The sequence below is a fragment of the Nicotiana tabacum genome, chromosome 8, assembly GCF_000715075.1.
Source record: "Nicotiana tabacum cultivar K326 chromosome 8, ASM71507v2, whole genome shotgun sequence".
Classification (NCBI taxonomy): Eukaryota; Viridiplantae; Streptophyta; class Magnoliopsida; order Solanales; family Solanaceae; genus Nicotiana; species Nicotiana tabacum.
This window is the reverse complement of record NC_134087.1, coordinates 211506245-211529378: the sequence shown is the minus strand read 5'-3', so window position 1 is coordinate 211529378 and position 23134 is coordinate 211506245. Positions and strand designations below refer to the sequence as shown.

Genomic DNA, 23134 nt, shown 5'->3' with positions numbered 1-23134 from the left:
CACTGCCTTTAATTGTTAATGTTTACCAAACCAAAACCTTAGTATCTAAACCTATAAATACCGTTACAATTGTCATGTTTCACTACAACAAGATAAAATCAAGCATTACTAGTAGATAAATAGAGGAATACTTGTTGACAAACATTTACTTTTGTAATTTTGTTACTCTTAGTGTCTTAATTTAAATATGGCTAGGGTGAAGGCATTGGGCTTTCTTGCCTTGCTTGTTTTGTCAACTCTTATTATGGCCTCTGAAGGTCGGGTGGCACGAAAGGATTTGGGCCTAGACGTGGGTGGTGGTATAGGAGTGGGCGTTGGTGCTGGTGTAGGCTTGGGTTTAGGAGGTGGAAGTGGTTCAGGAGCCGGTGCAGGAGCCGGTTCTGGCTCTGGCTCTGGCTCAAGATCAAGTTCTAGCTCAAGCTCAAGCTCAGGTTCAACTTCCTCGGGCAATGGTGGTGCAGGTTCAGAGGCAGGCTCGTATGCTGGATCAAGAGCTGGTTCTGGTTCAGGCAATCGAGGTGGATCAAGTGGTGCTGGTTCAGAGGCAGGCTCATACGCTGGATCAAGAGCTGGTTCTGGTTCCGGTAATTAAGGCCGATCATGTGTGCTCGTGAATACGGAGGTGACTATGGTAACTAAATATTCCATTAGAAAAATAAAAAAGGAGATTAATTACTACTTTTGTATGAATAAGAATAAAGAATATATAATGCATGGAGTCCTATATTTGTAATTAGTACCTTGTACTAGTTTGTGCCGTTGTCACTTGTGTATTAGATTAAATGGAGTAATTTAAGTATGGTTTGTGTTTTATGTTCTCTCTTTCGCTACAAGAAATTGCTTTACGTGCACAATTAGGTTATGTTAATCTACACCCACGTTTTATTTATTTTGACACATTAATTTTAACCAAACTTATTAGGGTGAAATTCAAAAATAGCCAGATTTACAAGTGGTAATTGAAAAATAGTCACAATTGCAAAAGTAATCGAAATTTAACCACTTTTCATGTAAAGATAAATAGGAATGAAAACATTGTTCAAAATTCGAAAAATATTCCAGTATAATATACTGGAGTTCCAATATAATACACTGAACTTCCAGCATAATATGCTAGAAGTTCATAGACAGGTGCTCCAATTTCCGGTATATTATGCTGGAACTTTTCGTGTGTTGGAGTTCCATCATAATATGCTGGAAGTTCATACACATGTGCATCAATCTCCAGTATGCTGGAACTTTCCGTGTTACAGTAAAATAGTGGCTATTTTTCAATGACTTTACACTGGCTATTTTATTTTCACAACTTATTAGTTCAAACGCCAGCTAAATTTACCTTTTCAACTAGATGGCAGATTTTAGCCGTATTAGTCATCCGTATAGTCCGTGCAAGTATTACTATTTATATAAGTGACTGAGTGGATATCTTACTGTAATCACAGCTCATATAAATGGCAGATCAATGTTAAAGTCAAGCCTGTAGACTGTAGACAGACACTGCGTCACAGCTCATGTATCATGTCAACTTACTATTCTTAGATTCTACAGTATAAGTTTAGTCCTTCCATTAATTACGACAGTTCATCAACTTTATCAATAAATCTATGGATTTATGCCTGTTCATTAAAGGAAACTAGGTGACATAAAATTAATAGGATTAACTAACTCATTAAGAGCTAATAACTATATCTGCAATCTCTTTAATTTTAGAAGACAGGAAAGTTGATTGTTTTCCTCATTTATAAATTGAAAGAGAGCACATTTTGGAAGTTGACATAGGACTATACAAAGGCATAAAGCTAGTTAGATCTTTTTTTTTTCATATGCTCGGTACCGATTTCAAGATTCAATAATCTGAATTCGCGTCAGAAAATTTCACTTTGAGAAATAAAATAATTCCTACCAAAAACGACTTCATTCTCAAAACTTCAACTCAAAATTTTAGCTATCTTTGATGATAGTTAGATCATTATTAAAAGATTAAATTCTAATATTTTGAAGAAGAAAAACTTCATTACTTGAGGGAAAAAGGAAAGTAATTTGAAAAAAAAAATCAAGAAACTAAACAGAATCAGTTTATAAGCTCTTACGGGTGTTTTCATTATTACAATTTTACAAGAGACGATATGTGCTTGATTAGTCAAAAGAACACACTTTGCTTAAAAGCTAACACGTAACTAATTTCACATTCAACCTTTATTTAAGGTTTCTTTTATTTAATCCCATTCCAACCACCCAAGATTGGAATCTTAATCTTCTTGTAAAAGATATTATACACTTGAAGAAATAAATTAAGTCAAGAATGAAGGATCAAGGAAAATTCCATAATATTCAAATGGATGGCTCAGTGCACCGCCCGTAACTCCCTGCATGTTAATGTATTTATTAGTATATTCTCTCTATCTTTTTTTATAGCATAAGTGATAAGTTACATTAGTCTCATCAAAGAGTTAAAATTATTAATTTTTAGCTAAACCGTGGAAAATAAAAAGCTCACTTAATGAGTTATCTTTCAACCCCGAATAGTTGAACTGATTGTTTTCAAGATTTTTGAGTAAGTTGTATGATTGTAATTGTTATACATTAAAATTTTTCACAATACGGCCTTCCGTAAGTATTGTCTAATTAAAAAAATTATAATTAATATTTTATTACGACGTGCAAGTTGCACCAAACGTGTCTCGTTGTACGGCTGACAGGATTAGCTTAATTAAAGCATATACTAACTTAGGGTCCCATACTCCCATATACTTTTTAAATATAGCAAAAGGTGTAGCTTAATCTTCTCATGTGGACCATATGCAGTGAGGTTTTTTAGAAATATGTTTCTTTGTTTGGTTTCATTTGATAGTATTGCGAGAACATGTGCAGCAGAAGCAAGTATAAAATTTAGGTATCACAAACATGTAAACTAGACGCTGATATATAATTCGGAGATTAGAAGAACTAACCTCTTGAAAACGTTGCACAGATCCTCCACAAAGCAAGAATCCAGGGCTTCAATCTTCTGCTATACCTTATAAAACCTTGGACGAAATTGTTTTGAGTGAGCAAAAATAATACAACTCTGAAGAGTGAGTTATTGGGTGAAAAACGTCTTCCTTATGTAGACACGAAATTCAGGCAAAAGGGGGCTCAAAAACGTGTAGGATTCTGCTTGTGCAAGTAGAATCCTACTCTAACTCAAAAGGATGACTTTTCTCCCAAGTCACTTTTTACCCAAGTTTGTCGAGGATTTTACTAAGTATAACAGGGACCACAGAAACAATAAGAGGCTACCAATTATAGCATCAATTCGAAAATTTTGATAAATTAATTCCTACTATAATTAATTGCAGTTTATTCCACCAAAAAACTGCAATTGAACTCCTCAATATGAATTTCGAAAATTCACTAACACTTATTTAAATTTCCCATGTTAAGATCACAAATACCAGTTAATTAAATTAAATCACTGACAATTTAATTTAATCAACTAATAAATCCTTTATAATTCTATTTAAACTATTTCATGTGACGGATACAAAATTCATCGATCGGATTTTCACATAAAAACTTATAAGCTTACATAAATGGGTATCATCAAAACTCAAAATCGAGTCATAGATTCTATCAACTAATTATTATTTCACAAATACTATTCGTTATTGTCCAATCTATTAGGCATACACTAACTCTGAATAGAGTTGTACATTTTGATAAATCAAAACAATAAACAAATCACATTGATCATAATAATTATATCAAGATTAGGAGTATAAGCTCATTTAATGAATTAGATAAAATATTTTATATATATTCAGTACAAAAATACTTTTTCTCTACTTGGCTTGTTCAATATACACTAAGTATACTAGCACAAGAAGTCGGAGTAAAACCACTCTCATAATCAAGATAAATTATACATTAATCTCGTGCTACAACCATCAAGATATTTTTCCCAATAATATATTCGATTGTGAACATAGTTTATTAATTATGAGAACCGACAATTTAATCTTCCGTGCATGAGCTAAGACTCCATACACTAAATTGTCTATTTCATAACTAAATGACACACATGTAACAAATGATCTATTTAAAATAGTACTTTATTAAATTGAATAAATCAAATAAATAATTATTTCATAAAGAATAAAATACAATACTATATCTAAACCGCATGATTAATAGTATATCTTAACAATTAGGTACTCGAATTCGAGCTTGATTAAATTTAAATTCATAATAAGAAGTCCCATATTAAAGACAATTACATATTCAAAGCTCGAACTCTAGAATTTTGATTAAAGATAAAAGAGTATTTTCTACTTCGTTACAATTCTTATTAATAGCAATATTATGTTTCTTCCAAAGGCGAATAGTATATGAACTTACTATTATACACTTTTTACTTCTTGAGTAGAGATTTTACGCTTTCTTTTACTCTGTCACAAATTGGAAACAATGTCAAAATAATTGTAATTCCACACCTTAATGTGTCTCTTTAATTGGAATATTAGAGCACCTTAATTAAAAAAACATTTTCTTTGTTTCCAATTAGAGCATTTTCTATTATATAAATAAAGAATTTTTTTTTATATATATATATGAAAAATTAAAATAAAAAGGTGTTTCCACCTAAAAGTAAAATATTATCCAATTACAGATTTACTATCTTTCTACAGTTTCTATTTTTACCCATCCCCCTCTTTCTCTCTCCTCACTTTCTAAAAAGGCAAAAATCCAGTTTCCTAAATTTGTACTGCTTGGCTTGGCATTGGCTGTCTCCTCGAAACTCTCTCTTTCTCTCGTCCAATTTCTTTATCCTTTGAATATTTTCCTTTCTCTCTCTTTCTTTAACGCGTTTTGAAGCTTTCTTTCAATATATATATTCCTCTTCTTTCCTCTTCTTTCCTCAGGTGCAGACTCAAAAAATCCACCATTTTCCTCTGCATCTAACAAAGTTCCAATTTTCTCTCAATTACAAAACAACCCCAGAAGTTTCTTTTTTTCTCTTTTTATTCAAGAAAATGCGGCCATTGGAGGAGCAATTGTATCCATCAACACCAGGAAAGTTCAAGGACAAAACTTATTACTCTGTAAATCGGCAATTCCATAGATGTTTCGCTTCGACAAGTACAATGTTTTTATGGGCATTGTTTTTAATAGCTTTAACGGCGTCGTATTTGAGTTTTCAATCATTTATGGATTCCGGTACCCGGTATCTTTCCTCAACGTGGGGTAGTCTTCATTGGGAGAAACAAGTTCGTGACTCCGCCCAAATCCACCGCGTCAACGGCATGTCCGTACTGGTAACCGGTGCAGCTGGTTTCGTTGGGACCCACGTTTCCCTCGCCTTGAAAAAACGAGGCGATGGAGTCGTGGGACTCGACAACTTCAACAATTACTACGACCCTTCGTTGAAAAAAGCAAGGAAAAATCTGTTAAATTCTCAAAATATTTTCATTGTAGAAGGTGATATTAACGACGCGCGCATGTTAGCAAAGCTCTTTGATATTGTAGCATTTACGCATGTTATGCATTTAGCTGCGCAGGCGGGTGTGCGATACGCCATGGAAAATCCTCAATCTTATGTTCATAGTAATATTGCTGGACTTGTTACACTTCTTGAAGCTTGCAAAAATGCTAACCCGCAACCTGCTATTGTATGGGCCAGCTCCAGTTCAGTTTACGGGTTAAATGAAAAGGTACCGTTTTCTGAATCGGATCGGACTGATCAACCCGCTTCATTATATGCAGCAACAAAGAAAGCTGGTGAGGAAATTACTCATACGTACAATCATATTTACGGGTTATCAATTACTGGATTGAGGTTTTTTACTGTTTATGGTCCATGGGGCAGACCCGACATGGCTTATTTTTCATTTACCCGGAATATTTTACAAGGAAAGCCGATTACAATTTACCGGGGTAAGAATCGGGTTGACTTGGCCCGGGATTTTACTTACATTGATGATATTGTGAAAGGATGTGTTGGATCATTAGATACTGCAGGGAAGAGTACCGGGTCGGGTGGAAAGAAACGAGGTCCCGCTACTTATCGGATCTTTAATTTGGGTAATACATCGCCGGTGACTGTTCCGATGATGGTTGGGATGTTGGAGAAGCATTTGAAGGTAAAAGCTAAGAAGCATACTGTGGATATGCTAGGAAACGGCGACGTTCCGTTTACGCATGCAAATATTAGCTCGGCCCGAAAAGAACTCGGGTATAAACCGACAACCGATTTGCAAACCGGGTTGAGAAAATTTGTTAGGTGGTATCTCTCTTATTACGGCTATAGTCAAGAAAAGTCTGTAAAGTGATTGTTCTGTTAATTTTATTTTCTTCTTTTAATAGAAACTTTTTTTTCTTTGATTTTATGTTTTTTAAAATCACCGCAAGAAAGGTGAAGAAAAGGGAAAAAGGAAAAAAAAAATTGAATATTTTTCTTGGGGAAGAGAAGCTAAGAACATTGGAGAGCTCCTTATCCCTTGTTTAGAATATTGTTATTAAATGCTTTCTTATAAACGCATTTGCACTTTGTTTATTGGATTCCTTGGAATACATATATGATAAAGACACTTGTATAGCATAAGCAAGTAAGGTTGTAATTGATTGGTAATTTACTGCTAAAGTTGTTATCTTACATTTTATAAGGTTGTGGTTTGGTTCTACTCTATAAAGATAGAGAAACTATTTTCGATTGACGGGCTTTAGGACCTTTTGGTCAGTCTAATTTCCTAAAAGGACAGTCCAGTGCACTAAGCTTTCGCTATGCGCTTTCTTTGAAGAAAGAGCGGACCATAAGGGTCATTGTACGCAGCCTTACCCTGTATTTTTGCAAGAAGATATTTTCACAACTCGAACCCGTAACCTCCTAATCAACCGCAGCTTATGTCAAAGCTACCCTTCTCTTTTCCCTTCAACTTATGTACTTGAATTTCTTTGACACTTTGATATTTGTGCTTTAGTAGTATCAAATTAGCTATTTTAGTAATTTGTGGCAAAAAATTGGACATTTGATTAAGCAACAAAAGATCTCTCATCATTTATTGAAATTTTTTACTTTGTGCTCACACGAAATTGCATATATCTAAAAGTGAAATTTCTGGATCCAAAGCTTTACCTTACTCAAGATTTTGAATCCCACGAACTCCATTTTTCAAACATAGCACAAAGTAAAATTTTCCCATTGAACTATACTTCATGGTGTACTGGTTAAACTTAAGAGGCACATGGGATATTTTCCCATTGATGCATTTAATATTTTATGACAACATTTGATAGCAGACAGCTAAGAGATGAGAGGCCAACCGTGAAATACGGCTACGAGTTAAATGGTTGAGGGCCCACAACCATGTGAGTGATGTAATTGCCATTTTTTAAAAGTTTTTGAGCCGCTGGATTGGGCTGCAATTTGTGGGCCACCGTTTAGCTGTAAAGCTCCTACTGCATGTGTATTGGATTTTCCCCGCCGACACTCTGGATATTTTGGAAAAAATTAAAAAATAGCCCGATTTACAAGTGGTCATTCAAAAATAGCCGCAATTTCATATAAAGATAAATTTGAACGAAAACATTGTTCAAAATTAAAAAAAATACTATACTGGAGTTCTAGTATACTTTGCTGGAACTCCAGTATATTATATACTGGAGTTCCAGCAAAGTATACTAGAACTCCAGTATATTATACTGGAGCCAGCAAAGTATATCGGTCCAGCATAATATGCTGGAAGTTCTTACACAAGTGCACCGAACTCCAGTATATTATGCTGGACCGATCTCTGTTACAGCAAAATAATGGCTATTTTTCAATGACTTAACAAATGCTGGTTATTTTTGAATGATCAGTCCGATATTTTGGTTAATTTGGGGTTCCTTTTGATAATTTATTATGCAACATTTATTTTGTAACTCCAATATTTGCCAAGCAAATTGTGTTGAAACAAGGTTTTTACACAAACCAGGAATTAAAATTTCAAACTGAAGCCGCATGACTATGGAGTTAGTTGCTTTGTGTATTAACAAAAAGTTTACATTTTCAAAGTTGCCCCACTTGTAGATTGTAGTTAATGGTAATGGTTGCCACGCGGAAGGCATAAATGAAAGAATAGATAATACATGGCATAAGTCGCTACAAATGCGATGTATAAGTCGCAATCATACATGCGATTTATAAGTCGCAGTTAAAGAATGTGATTTATAAGATGCAATTACAGAATGCGATTTATAAGTTACAATTACAGAATGCGATTTATAAGATGTAAACCAAATGTGGCTGTTACTAATGCGATTCATAACTCGCAATTGTCGAATGTGGTTTATAAGTCGCAATGATCGAGTGAATATATAACTCGCAATTATTATAAGTCACCATTACCGAACGCGATTTATAAGTCGCACTGAGTGATGACGATTTATATATTCCAGTTAGCGAATGCAGCAAAAACAACTTATTATTCACATTTGGGGAATGCGATCTATAAATCACATTTGACGAATGCGATTTGTACGCGACTTGTAGCGTTATGCTTCATTCTTAAATCACATCCTACAAATGTGTTTTGCATATTTATGGTATTACCTTAAAAACAACACATCAGGGAATTAATTGAGCCAAAAGTGCACATTTTGAAAGATTATTCAGTATTCTATTGATAGAGGAGGAAAGAACATTTTCTGATTAATACTCTGTTCGATTCTTATTTACATTTACTACTAACACAAACATGGGATCAACATGTATAATTGCCAAGAAATGATAGCAGCCCCCTACTGTCACTATGACTAGAACAACCAGCCAAATAAATCTAACTGAATTACACATTGGTTATTCCCATCTTATCAACAGTCTAATTTCTTGCATTTCCAAATACCATCTTTTCTCTTTGAAAAATGATTTTATATTAAGCTAGCCTGTGAGTTTTGATTTTGAGATACATGAGACTGATCCTGAGAGGGATTATACGTTGTAACATCAGTGAAAGGATTCCCAAATGGATTTGCATCATTAACCAATACTGGCCCTTCTATCTTTTCTTGCATTTGTGTTTCTTGTTCTTGACACTTTCCATCATTTTGTTGTTTCATAATGACTTCCTCTTGTTGCGTTATAACAGCATTTTGCTGTTGTAGAGACACGATAGCGGCCATTTGCTGCTGCATTAAGGTTTCATGTTGTCCGGGAATTCCAGAAATTTGTTGTTGTCCCATGAATGGTTCTTGTAATTGAGACATATTGGCCATTTGTTGTTGCATTAAAACCATATAGTCATGGTATTGAGTCATAGCAGCCTTTTGTGCATCACTTGTTCCAGAGTTACTTGAACTATAAAATGCATCCTGGGAATTATCGGCTACCTCAAACGGATTAGATGAAGCATCCCTATTATAAGGCTCATTTATATTCTGTCTTGCCAATGCTGTGTCATATAAATTATCCAACTTTGATCTATCTAGTACACCCCCCTGTATCTGGAAATAGGAGAAAATGTTTCAAATATAATGAAGCATTGGTAAACGAAAATATTTAAGGCACATCACTGATCAAGCTGATGCAATTCTTATTAATTGGTTAGACAACAAATAGAATAATGGTAGATATAAGATAGGATCAATAGATAAAATCTTTATACTTCAAGTGAAAAGGCTAACCAGCTTATTATCTGTGAACGGCCCCTGGTTAGAAGTTGACGCTGTAACGAGTTCCAATTCCCAACCTGTCGGCTCACCACATTGGTCTGAACTGTTCAAAGAATTTGACAACTCCTCTACACACATAATATAATGAGCATACTTAGAAGAAAAACTTGGATCCCTCTGCATTGATAGATACAAATATAAAGAAGAAGACAAGAAAGAAAGAAGATATACCAGGTGTACTAATAACTAAAGCTAGGTAGTTGTTATCTTCCGGAGCAGCCGATTCTTCAGTTGGCTCATCAAAAGACTATAAAAGTTTATAATTAGCTAACAATGTATCATCAGAAAATTGATTTTTCCATTTGGAAGTACTTAAATTATGTCAAGAAGTCCTTACTAAAAGGTCAGGAATGAGGGGTGGGGCTGGAGTCTCGGTGTTACTCTCTTCTTTCTTTTGTACTTCAGGTTCTTGTTCTTGATCAGTCTCTTGTTTGGATTCAGGAACAGCAATGACCTTGGTACTTCTGTCATCATCATCCTGTTGGCATAAGAAAAAAAAAGAAGAAATTCCCAGAAATAAGACTATAAACTAGTTACATCTGTGAGGTTAATTTCACGAAGGATCTCTGGATCTTATCCATTATAATGGTAAGGTCTTCGATCAGTATTTTGTCATTAATGTGGGTAAAGTTTGGTGACTATACTGTTAGAGTGAGTAAAGTTCAATTACTTTAATGTGACAAGAAATAGTTTTCTCATGTCACTCTTATAGTGAATAAAGTTCAGTAACCTTACGCGAGATTAGTCCTACTCTGTGTTATCTCATTCCATAAGAACTTCCCTGTCGAAAGTCTTAGGGATAACTAGAATTAATACTATGAAAGAAGGTTTTGATGATGGCAGCTTCTATCATATCGAACTCCAATGACAGAAATAACATACAGCCATGTAATGGGCAGGTTTTGTCTGTTATGTGAGAACATTGAGAAGAACAGAACTATAGTTAAGGTAAAATTTAGTACCTTATAACAGATTGAAATTCTAACCACAAGATTTTTCAATTGAATTCTTTACAACGTACCGGCCTCCATGTAATCATTAGAGGTTTTGGTGCATCCATCAAGTACTCTTCCATTGCTGTAATGAATGATTCAGGTGGCTGTATTCATTAATTAGAAGAAGAAACAGCATGTTACAACAAGAAATGTCAGCATTATTATGTAAGGTCTATAAACTAGGATCATACAACATTGTCAAACAGACTTAGAAATCTGAAAGGAGTACCTGTTTGTAGTTTAAGATTATGAGAATATACGAATCAGGGATAGAAATATGGACCAAAAGGAGAAAGAGACAAAGACTAACTGGATTACCTTTTCAATTTTAACATATTTCTGACCTCGTCCAAAGTCAAGGTTCCTGCATATCTCAAAGAACTCAGATAGCTTTACTGCCTGCATCACATAGATATATTTCCAAGTATTAAAGCAAAATATGCACAATGAGTAGCTCGATATATGCATATGTACAAAGAAGATGCACATACCTGGTCTCCTGCCCTTCGATAAATTTCAAGTGCCCTGACCGCATCATGACGTTGCATCTCAAAAAACTGTCAAAGGTTATTAGTCAATGCCAATTGTTTTTCACATTGATCTGTCCATTATCACAACTATTTGGACTATATCGTACCTTGTCCACCAGGTTAAGCATCCCATCAGCAATTGCTACGTATAGACTCGCACTTTCTGCTGCAACCTATATCAAACATAAGATATATGATAAGTTGATTTTCAATGTGAAAAGCATTAAAGCCAAATGAAGTTACTGGTATATAGTGAAAGGACATTCAGTAATAACTCACAATTGAAAGGGCATGCTGAATCAAGAAATTATATTGAGCTGCTCCCACTGGCTGAAAATATGACACTCATTATTCCTCTAAAGCAAAGGAAATGTATTTGTACCAGAACATTATAGGACGACATACACGTGAACCAAAATATAAAAAAAAAAACAGAGATTTCAAATGATTACTCAGTGATCGATTGATCCATCACCTGGCAATCAAGAAGGCGAGAGAGCAGTTGTTGTAAAGCAGGTATTGTTCCTATCAAGGTTGGGGTGTTTAGCTCCTTTATTCTCTGTTTAGTATCAATAACAATTTCATAACAAAATGAAAGACTTAACTATTACATTGAGAGAACTTTAAAAACAATCAATTTCAAAGAAAAAAATTGCATTCCAAAATGGTTTAGGAAATGGATTTTATAACATCTAAGATAGTTTTATTCAATGCAAAAAATAACATATATACCTTCCGTTCTCTCTGAAAATCATATCTCATAATGCAGAAGCATTCAAGGTATTCTTCCAGATATAAAGAATAAGAACGAATCCAAGTCGAATAGTCCCATGCTTCACAATCAAAATCAGAAGAATCCACACTGTCAGTTTCTCGTATTTTAGTAGTTGTAATTATTTGCATATGATTAATCAAAAAGATAGGCGATACGTACCATTGGTGCTCGTATCATCCTTGAAATGTGTTAGGTTTAACAAATGGTCTCTATGAGCAGTATAATTAACAAGCTCTTGAAGAAATGAAACATCGACTTCCCTCATAGCACGATGAATAACAATTAACGCTTTTAGTGCAACCTGAAAACATAATATAAGAGCCTGTCAGTAGAAAAGTACATATGAACTTTGTACCTCAAAATATTTACAGGCATATGATCTACATGAAATTCTTCGACGCAAGACTATGAAGACGAGAATTGTAAAAGAAACAGCCATCGGCAAAAAGTACTCAATGCATTGAAGTAAAGTAAATGAAACAAATAGCATGGTGTAATTGGATCATACTTGCCAAGTACGCGTTTTGGTGAGCCTCTTGGAGAGAGTATGTAAGCAATAGCAAACATCTGCTCGAGGTCTGTTGCTTGAAACTGCATTGAAAAGAGCTGCAAAAAGAAGAAGTTGAGTACATTGTGCAATAACCATTTAAACGCAAAAGGAAAACAAATGCATGACAAAAAACATTTATCTGTCAAGTCAAAAGGTTCATATATGACACTGAAAAACATATTATTTGGACACATCTCCTAAATTTGATAACAAAATGGCTAAGTCGAAATTAGAAGCCCATAATTCCTAAAAGGAAATGAAAGAGACATCTGTATTTCTTATGAACATCACTAATTTCATCCGAGGTTGCCTCAGCCTTCAATTAACGGAAGTTCTATGCTGCTGAGACCACTAAAGATTGACACAAAGCCATATAAATTCGATGTCTCTGATGTGCAAAGTTCAAATTGAACTTACTTCGTACATGCTTCTCCTTTGGCAGTAGTTCGACATGGTTTGTGGCTTTGAGTATAGCGACATCTAGTTTCTGAAGAAAAACAAGATTCTTAATCAATGGGTTTTCTAACTCAAAATTTAGACTATTGCATAAACATTCTAATATAATATATTTTCAAAGATATAGTTCACCTTGTACTCGCTGTTAACCTTGGCCATCCCAACCATTGTGGAGTCTTTTAAAGCACCAAGAGCTTTTCTCGCCATATGCAGCAATATCAGAACCCCTAGAACTTAATTTTGTTACCCAATAACAGAACCTGGAAAAAGACATGCAACAAATTTCACGTAATGCATTTTAATTGAGTAATTAAGAGCTAATCAAGGAGCCAATACATACTATATAAGGTGGATGCAAAGTCTATTTTCTGATTCCTTTTATTTATACAAAAGAACAGAAGTTCATCAATATTTACCCATCATTTGGACTCTGGCTACCAACTAATCAAATATCACATTTAAAAATGTAAAATCACTGTGTTATTAACCATATAACACTTCCATCATTTATCATCATTAAAAGCTAAAGTTTTTCTCAAAATCTGATCCCAAAAATGGACAGAGATCCATAAAACAAACAATGCTTAATATAATTAAACAAATAATTAATCATCTGTCAAAGTACTTTTTCATTCATGAACAAGCAGCTCTACTCTATAGACAGTTCAAAACTCGCAATTTTGCATATTCAACAACGCATGCAAAGGCGGATGGAGCCTAAGATTAATGTATTTAACTGAACTCAATATTTTCAACACTAAACTTAACAAGACATATATTTCACAAAACCACTTAAGTTTCAACAAGTATCAAATTCCAAAGTGCAACATTTAATGCTAAGAACTTTAAGGTTGAAATCCTACATTAGCCTCCGAGGCTTTGGCGTAACTGGTAAATTAAAGTTGCGGCCATGTGATCAGGAAGTCAGTTGTTCGAGCCATGGAAACAGCCTCTTGCAGAAATGCAAGATAAGGCTGTGTATAATAGACCCTTGTGGTCCGACCCTTCCCGTACCCCACGCATAACATGAGTTTAGTGCACCGACTGCCATTTTATGTTTCTCAAAGAACATGCATATTGAATTAATGATTCGCTGACTAAGGTGAGGTTAGGGCTAATAAAGATGCAATGTTAAACGCATATTCATGTAACATCTTGGAATGAGGTAAAATAAAATGGTGTAAAAGAAAAAGAGAAGTTTTCTACATGAAAAATGAAATTGGTGCCAAGTGAAAAGAAAAGTTCTCAATCTGTTTCTGTAGATAACAAGTTTAGTGCCCTTAGTCTTGTTGGATCTATATGCATCATATTTTTATTATGGTAGACATGATGATAGATCTCATGATGCAATTACAGGAGAAAATGGTTACCACGGGAACCGATCGCCGTCCAGTGGCTGGAAAATACTCCGGTGATTGACTGTGTAATTAACAATGGTGAGGGAAAGAGAAAACAATGATATTATGCACGTATTATTTATCACTTGAACAATATGTGATTATAACAAAATTGGTTTTTTCATTAAATGAAAAATTAAGCCTTTTGAGCCATTTATTTTTTAGTCGACTACTCAGTAATTTAGGGAAAAAAAATGTTTTTTTTTTTTTTTGCAGTTGGATTAAGAACTTTGGACCTGATAAATTGTAATTGAGTTGCTGATTTTATGGCTTATTTGGCCAATCTATCAAATGATATTGAAACTAATCCAATTCTTTCACCCCTCAATTTAAACTATTATTTAATTAGTCTTAAATAAATATTATATCAGAAACTAATTAGCATACGCGTATTTCGCGTGTCAAGAACTATTTTTTCAAATCACATAAAGATTATATCAAAAATTATGTTTAAATTATAAAATAAGAGTTTACTCACCTGAAATTAATGAATAAATAATTGAACACAATAAAGAATTTGTTTTAAAGTAGCACCCCGCCACCACCGAATCTCACTAAAAGAGCTTACTTTGATTTTCTTATGTCCATAATTTGTTTTTAAGTAGATAGACTTAAAAACAAAGAAGGATTATGTATAGGGATTGTAAAGCAAATCAAAGTCAATACTTGGTGTCTAAATGAATATTCGAGTTACGACATCCGCACCTTAATGTTTACTATAATTGGAGTAATATAATTAATGAAGTCATGGCCTCTTGATAAACCTACTGCTTCACACGCTGAAGAGATATCGTCACCTTATAACAATTATTCTTTCCGATTCACAATAAGCGATCAATTTGCCTTGAGCACACCCATTAAGAAAATATTAAATTGTAGAAAAAAATAGTTAGTGTGACTAAATTACCCCTTAATTAAATGTTGCAACATAATTTAATGAGAGGAGTAAAAATATTTTTAGGTGTGAAGAAGCTTCAGCTATGGCGGTTACAGGAGAAGAGATATGAGAAGAAGAAGAAGAAGAAATGAAAAGAAGCAGAAGCAATCAGTTACTTCATTATGCTGAGAAAAGATATACACTGTTACATTGAGCTAAGACTAAACTACTTGATGAGTTTTCAATGTCTTTGCCTTATGTTTTGACGATCTAACAAACTTACTGTCAAGAACCAGATAGGGAACCTGACACACTTGGCACATATTGAAATTGAACGACTTCCAGCCTGAACTCCAGCTAATGTGAACTGCTGCAAGTGTAGAGAATTGAGGAACAAGACAGGGACCTGATCCCTTGGTGTTCTCTGGCAGAAATACAAGTCAACTATACAGCTGGAAAGCAACTGCAGAAAGTAACTGCCTGCAACTGTACACGCGACAGTGCAACAGTCACTTCCCATTGGGAAGAGGCGTGTACCAACCAAGAATTGACATCATCCTTGGGATGTCTTTGGTAGTCTAACAACATGGTGTAAGGCACAAGATATTTACTTGAGCATTTAGTGATATTTTCTCAAGTATTAAAGATTTGATCCAGCATTGAAATCACAAGTGGGTCAAGAACAAGAAGACAACTCCATTAAGGATCAGTTCCACAATGAGTCTATGTGTGTCCGTAGTTGAGCTGTATTCTTGTTGTTTGTTATTCATTGTAACTCCTATCATGCTTTCTTAGAAGCTTTGTTTTAGGAAACTCAAAATCATAAACCTTCTGAGTTTGTGTTGTGACTAGAGTTAGTCATAAGTTAAAGTCTTTGTAACTAGAAAGTGATAAAATGGCTTGTGGTAAGTGTATCACAAGTTAGTTGAGTTGAAGTCTTTGCAATAGAGTCATTACAAAGTGGCTTGTAATAGTGTGTTTACAAGTTAGTGAAGTTGAAAGCTTGCAGGTGTAGGTCGTGGTTTTTTTCCTCTTGAGTTGGGATTTTTTCACGTAAACATCTCGTGTCTCATTTACTTACTGTTTTAATTAGTATCACCAGTGGAAACCCATAGAGTACCAGGTACTTTATAGTTTGGTGGATTCATATAAACTAATAATTGGTATCAGAGTAGGTTCTTTCTAAAAGGTTAATACCTAACTTTAAGGAAGGACAATCAACCTACAGACCTCCTAGATTTAATGGTCAGTATTACGGCTGGTGGAAAACTCGTATGTATGATTTTATAATGGCAGAATACTCAGAGCTGTGGGACGTCATTTTTGATGGTCCACATGTTCCTATGAAGAAACTTGGAGAAACTGGACCGATGGTGTCGAAAAAACAAAAAGAGTATAGTGATATTAACAGAAAAGCTGTAGAAAAGAACTTACGTGCCAAGAAAATCTTGGTATGTGGAATAGGACCTGATGAGTACAATAGAATCTCAGCATGTGATTCCGCCAAAAAAATATGGGAAGCATTACAAACGGCACATGAAGGAACTACTCAGGTTAAACAGTTCAAGATTGACATGCTCACCACCGAGTATGAGCTCTTCAGGATGAAGGATGATGAGTCTATACAAGATATGCATACTAGATTCACATCTATCATAAATGAGCTTCATTCATTTGGAGATGTTATTCCCAGAAACAAGCTTGTAAGGAAGGTTCTCAGTGTTCTACGTGGCTCTTGGGAGAGCAAGGTGAACGCTATCACTGAAGCTAAAGATTTACAAACTCTAACCATGGATGAGCTGATTGGAAATCTGAAGACATACGAGATGAAAAGAAAGAAAGACAGTGAAAGAAGAGAGCCAAAGAAGGAGAAGAACATGGTGCTCAAGGCTGGAAACAATGACTCAAATGAAGAAGATAGTGATATGGCCTATCTCACTAAAAGATTTCAAAAGATGTTTCGAAGAAATGGTGGCACCTAAGAGAGGTAGTACAAGCAAACCAAAAAATAATGATCTCTATCACAAGTGTGGAAAGCCAGGGCATTTCATCATAGATTGCCCATTTCTGAAACAGGAGCATTACAAACAAAACTCTGACAAAGCAGCAAAAAGGAACCCGGTTCCTGACAAACGATTCAACCGAAAAAGTGCGGTTGACAATATTGTGAGGAAAGCTCTTGCTACTTAGGGAGACTCTTCTAGTGAATCAGAAGGGGAACCAGATGCAAAAAATAGCTCTATGATGGCAGTGGAAACTGAAGCAAAGGAATATGACTCATTGTTTGCATTGATGGCTTAGTCTGATGACGATGAAGAGGATGAAAATGATGAGGTAAATTTCAGGGATGTTCAGAGAAATCTGAAGTCCTATTCTTCTAAAAAATTGATGTCTCTAGCAAATGTTTTAATTGATGCATATTATAGTCTTGATAATGATAAGGAGGCCTTGACCATAGAGCTAGGAGATGTTGAACAATATAGAGATGATCTGGTGGTCTGTGTGGTGAATTTAAATGAGACCATAGCTAATCTTGAAAAAGAAAAGGAAGCTCTAATTGAAAAAAAATAGTGTAGAAAATGAGAGAGATGACCTGATGGTAGTGGTTGTTGACTCGAAGGAAACCTTAGAAAACCTAAGCAAAGAAAAGAATGTCATAGAAGAGAAAATTGCTGATACTGAGCAAGGAAGGGATGGCTTTTTGGTGGTTATCACAGATCTAGAGGAAACCATTGAGGGACTCAAATCTGAACATAGGCATGCAAGTATTGAAAAAGGGAATGGAGTAGCTAGTGAGACACACATCAAACTTGAAAAAGAATTAAATGATGTGAGGACTAGTCTATGTGGTGAACTCGAGAAAAATAGGCAGCTTCAAGTTGAATTGAAGAAAGTAAAAATTGATCTTGAGAAATCTCTCAAGTGGACCTGGTCCTCAGATGTTGTCACTGCCATGTACTTCAACAATAATGGAAACAGATAGGGAATCGAGTTCCAAAAGGAGAAAACTCCTTACAACCCTCACATCAAGTACGTCACAATTCCTGATAACTAGCTTTGTACCCACTGTGAAAACAATGTGCACTTCAAAGAAAATTGCCAGGCCAGGGTTCAATCTGTTCAGAAAAATAAAGTGTTCGCTGAAAAGGTGACTACTAAAGAGAGACCAGGTACCACTCGAAAAAACGAGTATTGCGTGCATGGACTAGAAAAGCTCTTGTTCATCCCTTTTCTCATTATAAGGGACCCAAACTAGTTTGGGTTCCTAAAACTAACCCATAATTTATATGTGCAGGGAACAGTGAGAGGAAACGGACTGCAATGGATCATGGACAGTAGATGCTCAAAGCACATGACTGGAAACACCATGAATTTTCTCTCACTAAAAGCCTTGCAGGGAGGGAATATATCCTTTGGAAATAGAAAAAGGGGTACATTATCCATGTTGGAAAAGTTGGAAAGTCTCTTTCACACTCAATTGAGAACATGTACTATGTGGATGACCTAAAGTACAGTCTCTTGAGTGTTTATCAAATCTGTGATAAAGGGAACAAAGTAGAGTTCTTATCAAAGTGTGCACAGTTACCAATCTGGTAACCGGCAAAGTGGTCTTACACTACAAGAAGTAGGGGATACGACGACATTATATAAATGTCGTATTATGGTGCTTAAATGTCACAAATTTAATCGCCGACATTTTATTTACATATGTACTAAATGTCGTAAATTTTAATATTGGAAATTTTCCGACATTTAGGTAAATATCACAAAAAGATTTGCGACATTTATTTACGACTTTTATAAAAATGTCACTTGAATTTTCTGACATTTAAGGTAATATTGGTAAAAGATTTACGACGTTTATTATAACCTTTAAGAAATGTCACATTTAATTTCACACATTTAGGTTAATGTCAATAAAACATTTACGACATTTCATTAGAACTTTATGAAATGTCATTAAAATTTCTGACAATTTTCTGAAAAAGAATAATAATCATTTATTTAGTTCATTATTCATGACACTAGTACTTATTCATACATTTGTAAATATCAAACATCATACACAATGTACAAACACAAATGATATATAAAGTGAATGCTTTTAGTAATGAATCCAAAGAACAAAAGTAGTGATCGACTAATTGTACTCCATACAAATTTGAACAATTTAAAAGATGTCAACATACAACTACGCTAAGATTGCTCATAACTCAAATAATTCCCTTAACTTGCACAATAAATACAGTGACAACGATTCGGGGATCCATCTTTTCACAACTCAAGTTTTCCTTGCCAGTAATTGAACTGACATCCTTCAAATGCTGCACAAAAAGTCCATATAAGAAAGAATTATAACAATATAATAAATAAATAAATAAAAGTAGAAGTGTCTTGTATATTTTTTCTACTCCATTAATTATTACTAGTAATCTGGATTGTAACCCGGAAAGAATTATTACAGTAGTGCTTTGATCGTTTAAAGAATTCAAAGCTAAAAACTTTAGCAGGAACTAGACAAACTATTGCAACTCAATTCTATGTAAGCTATTGCATTATGCTACATCTGTTGTAGAAACAAAGAACATCAATTAGAAGAAATTGCCCAAAGCAGCAAAGATCTCATAAAACTATTTTATTATTAGTCTCTGCAGGCTCTCTTCAATTCTCACAAATCTCCACATATAAAATAAGCTATCAATACCCATATTTATAATAGTATGAAACCTATTTCAACTAGAAACATGAAAGCCTATTCCTACATTTATTCTAACTGCAATTCCTATTCAGATATGAATTAAATAAACCAAATCCTAAATAATTAAGGTTTCCTACTACAACTTTGAATTAGTTTTTCAACAAATATTATTGATTTTAAATGGTAAAAAGTAAATCTGATCAAGAATTTTTCATACACTCTGAGGTTACAATAAGTCTTTAATAATAGTTACTAGTATGATACACAATGCATCTGCAACCAAGGAGGAGCTAATCGAATATAAATCTATTGATTACGAGTAAAATCAGATGTGATAAAGATTTTTTATATATTCTAATTTTACCAAAATTCTTACACAATAAAACTCACAGCACCTACACCAATTTTAACAGCCTTATAGGGGCATCATCCGATTATAAAAAGGTGTACTAGTTCTCTTTAATAACAATAAACTGAACCGTTCAAATTTTTATGGATTTGTTGTTAAAAAATCCAAGGTTAAATAGTGTCTTAAAATTCACTCCAAGCCTACAGACAAGGTTGGTGAGAAAAATTAGGCTAACTGAAATTCTACAGCAAATTTACAAACCCGAACGATTACACTCATCTAAACTTATGGAACTATCCAATAGTAAGTCCGTAAATTCTTTAATAATACTAAAAGCAACTAAAGAGGAAAGAGGAAAAATTTGATTAACTACTATTAGATTACTTTCAGAAGTAGTAAAAATTGAAATAGGCCTTACGAACAACAAACACGAAACAGTAATGAAACCGCCACAACGGTTTTAACCCAAATTACGTGCATCTAAACCCTAGAACACACACCATAATTGACCCAACGACAGAGCTTATCATTCTAAATATCAAATCAACTATAGAAGTAATTAAAAAAATTAAAAGAAAAACATAACCATTGAACGAATTATTTAGGTATATTCGGATAAGACAGATAGATTTAAAATATATATATATAGGAGTAATGGCGAACTTTAGCGAAACTAGAATCACCATGGTGGTAGAAAAAGATATATAGATATAAAAACGAGAGATAGTTATTAGTAACCTCATGATGGTGGGCGGCGATGGTGGGGTAGAAGGGAAAGTACGACAACGGCAGGGGCGGAGGTAGTGTGGTAGCTACGGGTTCGGTCGAACCCAGCAGCTTTTGTTTAAACACTGTATTTGTATTGAAAAAATTATTAAATATATAAAAATATTTAATTGCGAACTCAGTAACTAAAACGAGTTAGGGTTCGATGATGAAATTAGAACCCATAACCTTAAAATTCTAGCTCCGCCTCTGGACAACGGTTCGGAACAAACTGACGGCGTGGGGAGCAAAGGGAATTTTAGTGAATAAAAAGGAATTGTAGGGATTGAATTATTAGTAATTATTTATTAGAGGGAATAACTTACGTTTTAACTTTTAATTATTAATATCTTTTAGTAGCTATTCCCTCCAAATGTTAGACGGATATTATGGCATTAAAATAAAAGTGTTGTTATAAAATAAAGACCGTAAAGTTTATCAAGTATAGAGAGAAACTGATATATTATTCGAACTCAAACTGATGTACATAATGAACTGAAATCTCTTCTATTTATAGAAGAAAGGAAGCTGCTGTGTAAGCTGCTACGCAAGTTGCTGTGTAAGCTGCTACGCAAGTTGCTGTGTAAGCTGCTACTACAAGCTGTTGTGTAAGCTGCTACTACAAGTTGCTGTGTAAGCTGCTACTACAAGTTGTTGTGTAAGCTGCTACAAGCTGCTGTGTAAGCTGCTACTGTACCAGATATGGATAATCTTCTACTGAGAGCAATATTTATCCATAACGGAGTACTGAATGGATAAGCTTATTATACCCGATATGGATAATCTTTTATCTAGGGTAATGTTTATCCATAACCGGGTACCAAAGTGATAAGCTTCTTCAGGAAGCTTATTTCCAATAGAGTACTAAATAGATAAACATATTTACGGTGGAGTCCCGTATGGATAAGCTTCTTCAGGAAGATTATTTACAACGGAGTACTAAATGAACATCCATAATATAATATATTTATAACACTCCCCTTGGATGTTCATTAAAAGATAATGTGCCTCATTAAAACCTTACTAGGAAAAACCACGTGGGAAAAAATCCCAATGAAGGAAAAAGAGTACACATATTTAGTAAGACGCATTGCTAGGTGCCTCATTAAAAACCTTATAAGGAAAACCCCATGGGAAAAAACCTTAGTAAGGGAAAAAGAGTGCATCACGTATTTTACTCCCCCTGATGAAAACCTTGTTTCAAATATTTGAGTCTCCGCATTCCAATCTTGTATACCATCTTCTCAAAAGTTGAAGTTGGCAAAGATTTAGTGAATAAATCTGCTGGATTATTACTTGAACGGATTTGTTGCACATCAATGTCACCACTTTTCTGAAGATCGTGTGTGTAGAATAATTTTGGTGAAATGTGCTTCGTTCTATCTCCTTTTATAAATCCTCCCTTCAATTGGGCTATGCATGCAGCATTGTCTTCGTATAAAATTATGGGTCTTTTCTCACATTCCAAACCACATTTTTCTCGAATAAAATGAATTATTGATCTCAACCATATGCATTCCCTACTTGCTTCATGAATAACTATTATCTCAGTGTGATTTGAAGAAGTAGCAACAATAGATTGCTTTGTGGAGCGCCATGATATGATAGTACCTCCATATGTAAATACGTAGCCGGTTTGAGATCGAGCTTTATGGGGATCAGATAAATAACCTGCATCTGCATAACCAACAAGGTCTGCACTATCTTTGTTAGCATAAAACAAACCCATATCAAGAGTTCCCTTTAAATATCGCAATATATGCTTAATCCCGTTCCAATGTCTCCGTGTAGGAGAAGAACTATATCTTGCTAGTAAATTAACAGAAAATGCTATGTCAGGCCTTGTAGCATTAGCAAGATACATTAGTGCACCAATTGCACTGAGATAGGGTATTTCGGGACCAAGGAGTTCCTCGTCCTCTTCTGGAGGTCGGAACAAATCCTTATTCACTTCAAGTAATCGAACAACCATTTGTGTACTCAATGGGTGCACTTTGTCCATGTAAAAGCGTTTTAAGACCCTTTCTGTATAGGCAGATTGATGGATAAAGATC

At 34.6% G+C, this 23134-nt stretch overlaps 2 protein-coding genes across 2 annotated transcripts; one reads left to right on the top strand and one right to left on the bottom strand.

Annotated features, from left to right (window-relative positions):
• The first annotated feature begins 4709 nt into the window (after positions 1–4709).
• LOC107773564 (UDP-glucuronate 4-epimerase 1-like) lies at positions 4710–6533 on the top strand. Its single transcript, XM_016592963.2, has one exon. It carries the CDS (start codon positions 5013–5015, stop codon positions 6306–6308), a length of 1296 nt encoding a protein of 431 aa, XP_016448449.1. The 5' UTR covers positions 4710–5012; the 3' UTR covers positions 6309–6533.
• Positions 6534–8608: 2075 nt separating this feature from the next.
• LOC107773485 (putative clathrin assembly protein At5g35200) lies at positions 8609–14554 on the bottom strand. The gene is made up of 16 exons (XM_075220162.1): positions 14364–14554; positions 13126–13253; positions 12955–13024; positions 12496–12593; positions 12147–12288; positions 11945–12045; positions 11688–11771; positions 11492–11542; positions 11320–11385; positions 11174–11239; positions 11001–11081; positions 10709–10786; positions 10025–10165; positions 9859–9934; positions 9640–9755; positions 8609–9459 (listed from the first exon to the last, which is right to left on the bottom strand). Exons 2-16 carry the CDS (start codon positions 13198–13200, stop codon positions 8887–8889), a joined length of 1818 nt encoding a protein of 605 aa, XP_075076263.1. The 5' UTR covers positions 13201–13253; positions 14364–14554; the 3' UTR covers positions 8609–8886.
• Positions 14555–23134: the final 8580 nt, after the last annotated feature.

Bases quoted from the DNA above. Each gene is read 5' to 3' on its own strand.
- LOC107773564 (XM_016592963.2), top strand. From the start codon at position 5,013: ATGCGGCCATTGGAGGAGCAATTGTATCCATCAACACCAGGAAAGTTC.
- LOC107773485 (XM_075220162.1), bottom strand. From the start codon at position 13,200: ATGGCGAGAAAAGCTCTTGGTGCTTTAAAAGACTCCACAATGGTTGGG. The intron at 12,046-12,146 runs GTACGTATCGCC...TTGATTGTGAAG, and splicing joins GGATGATACGAGCACCAATG to CATGGGACTATTCGACTTGG. The intron at 11,240-11,319 runs GTACGATATAGT...AACCTTTGACAG, and splicing joins TGCTTAACCTGGTGGACAAG to TTTTTTGAGATGCAACGTCA.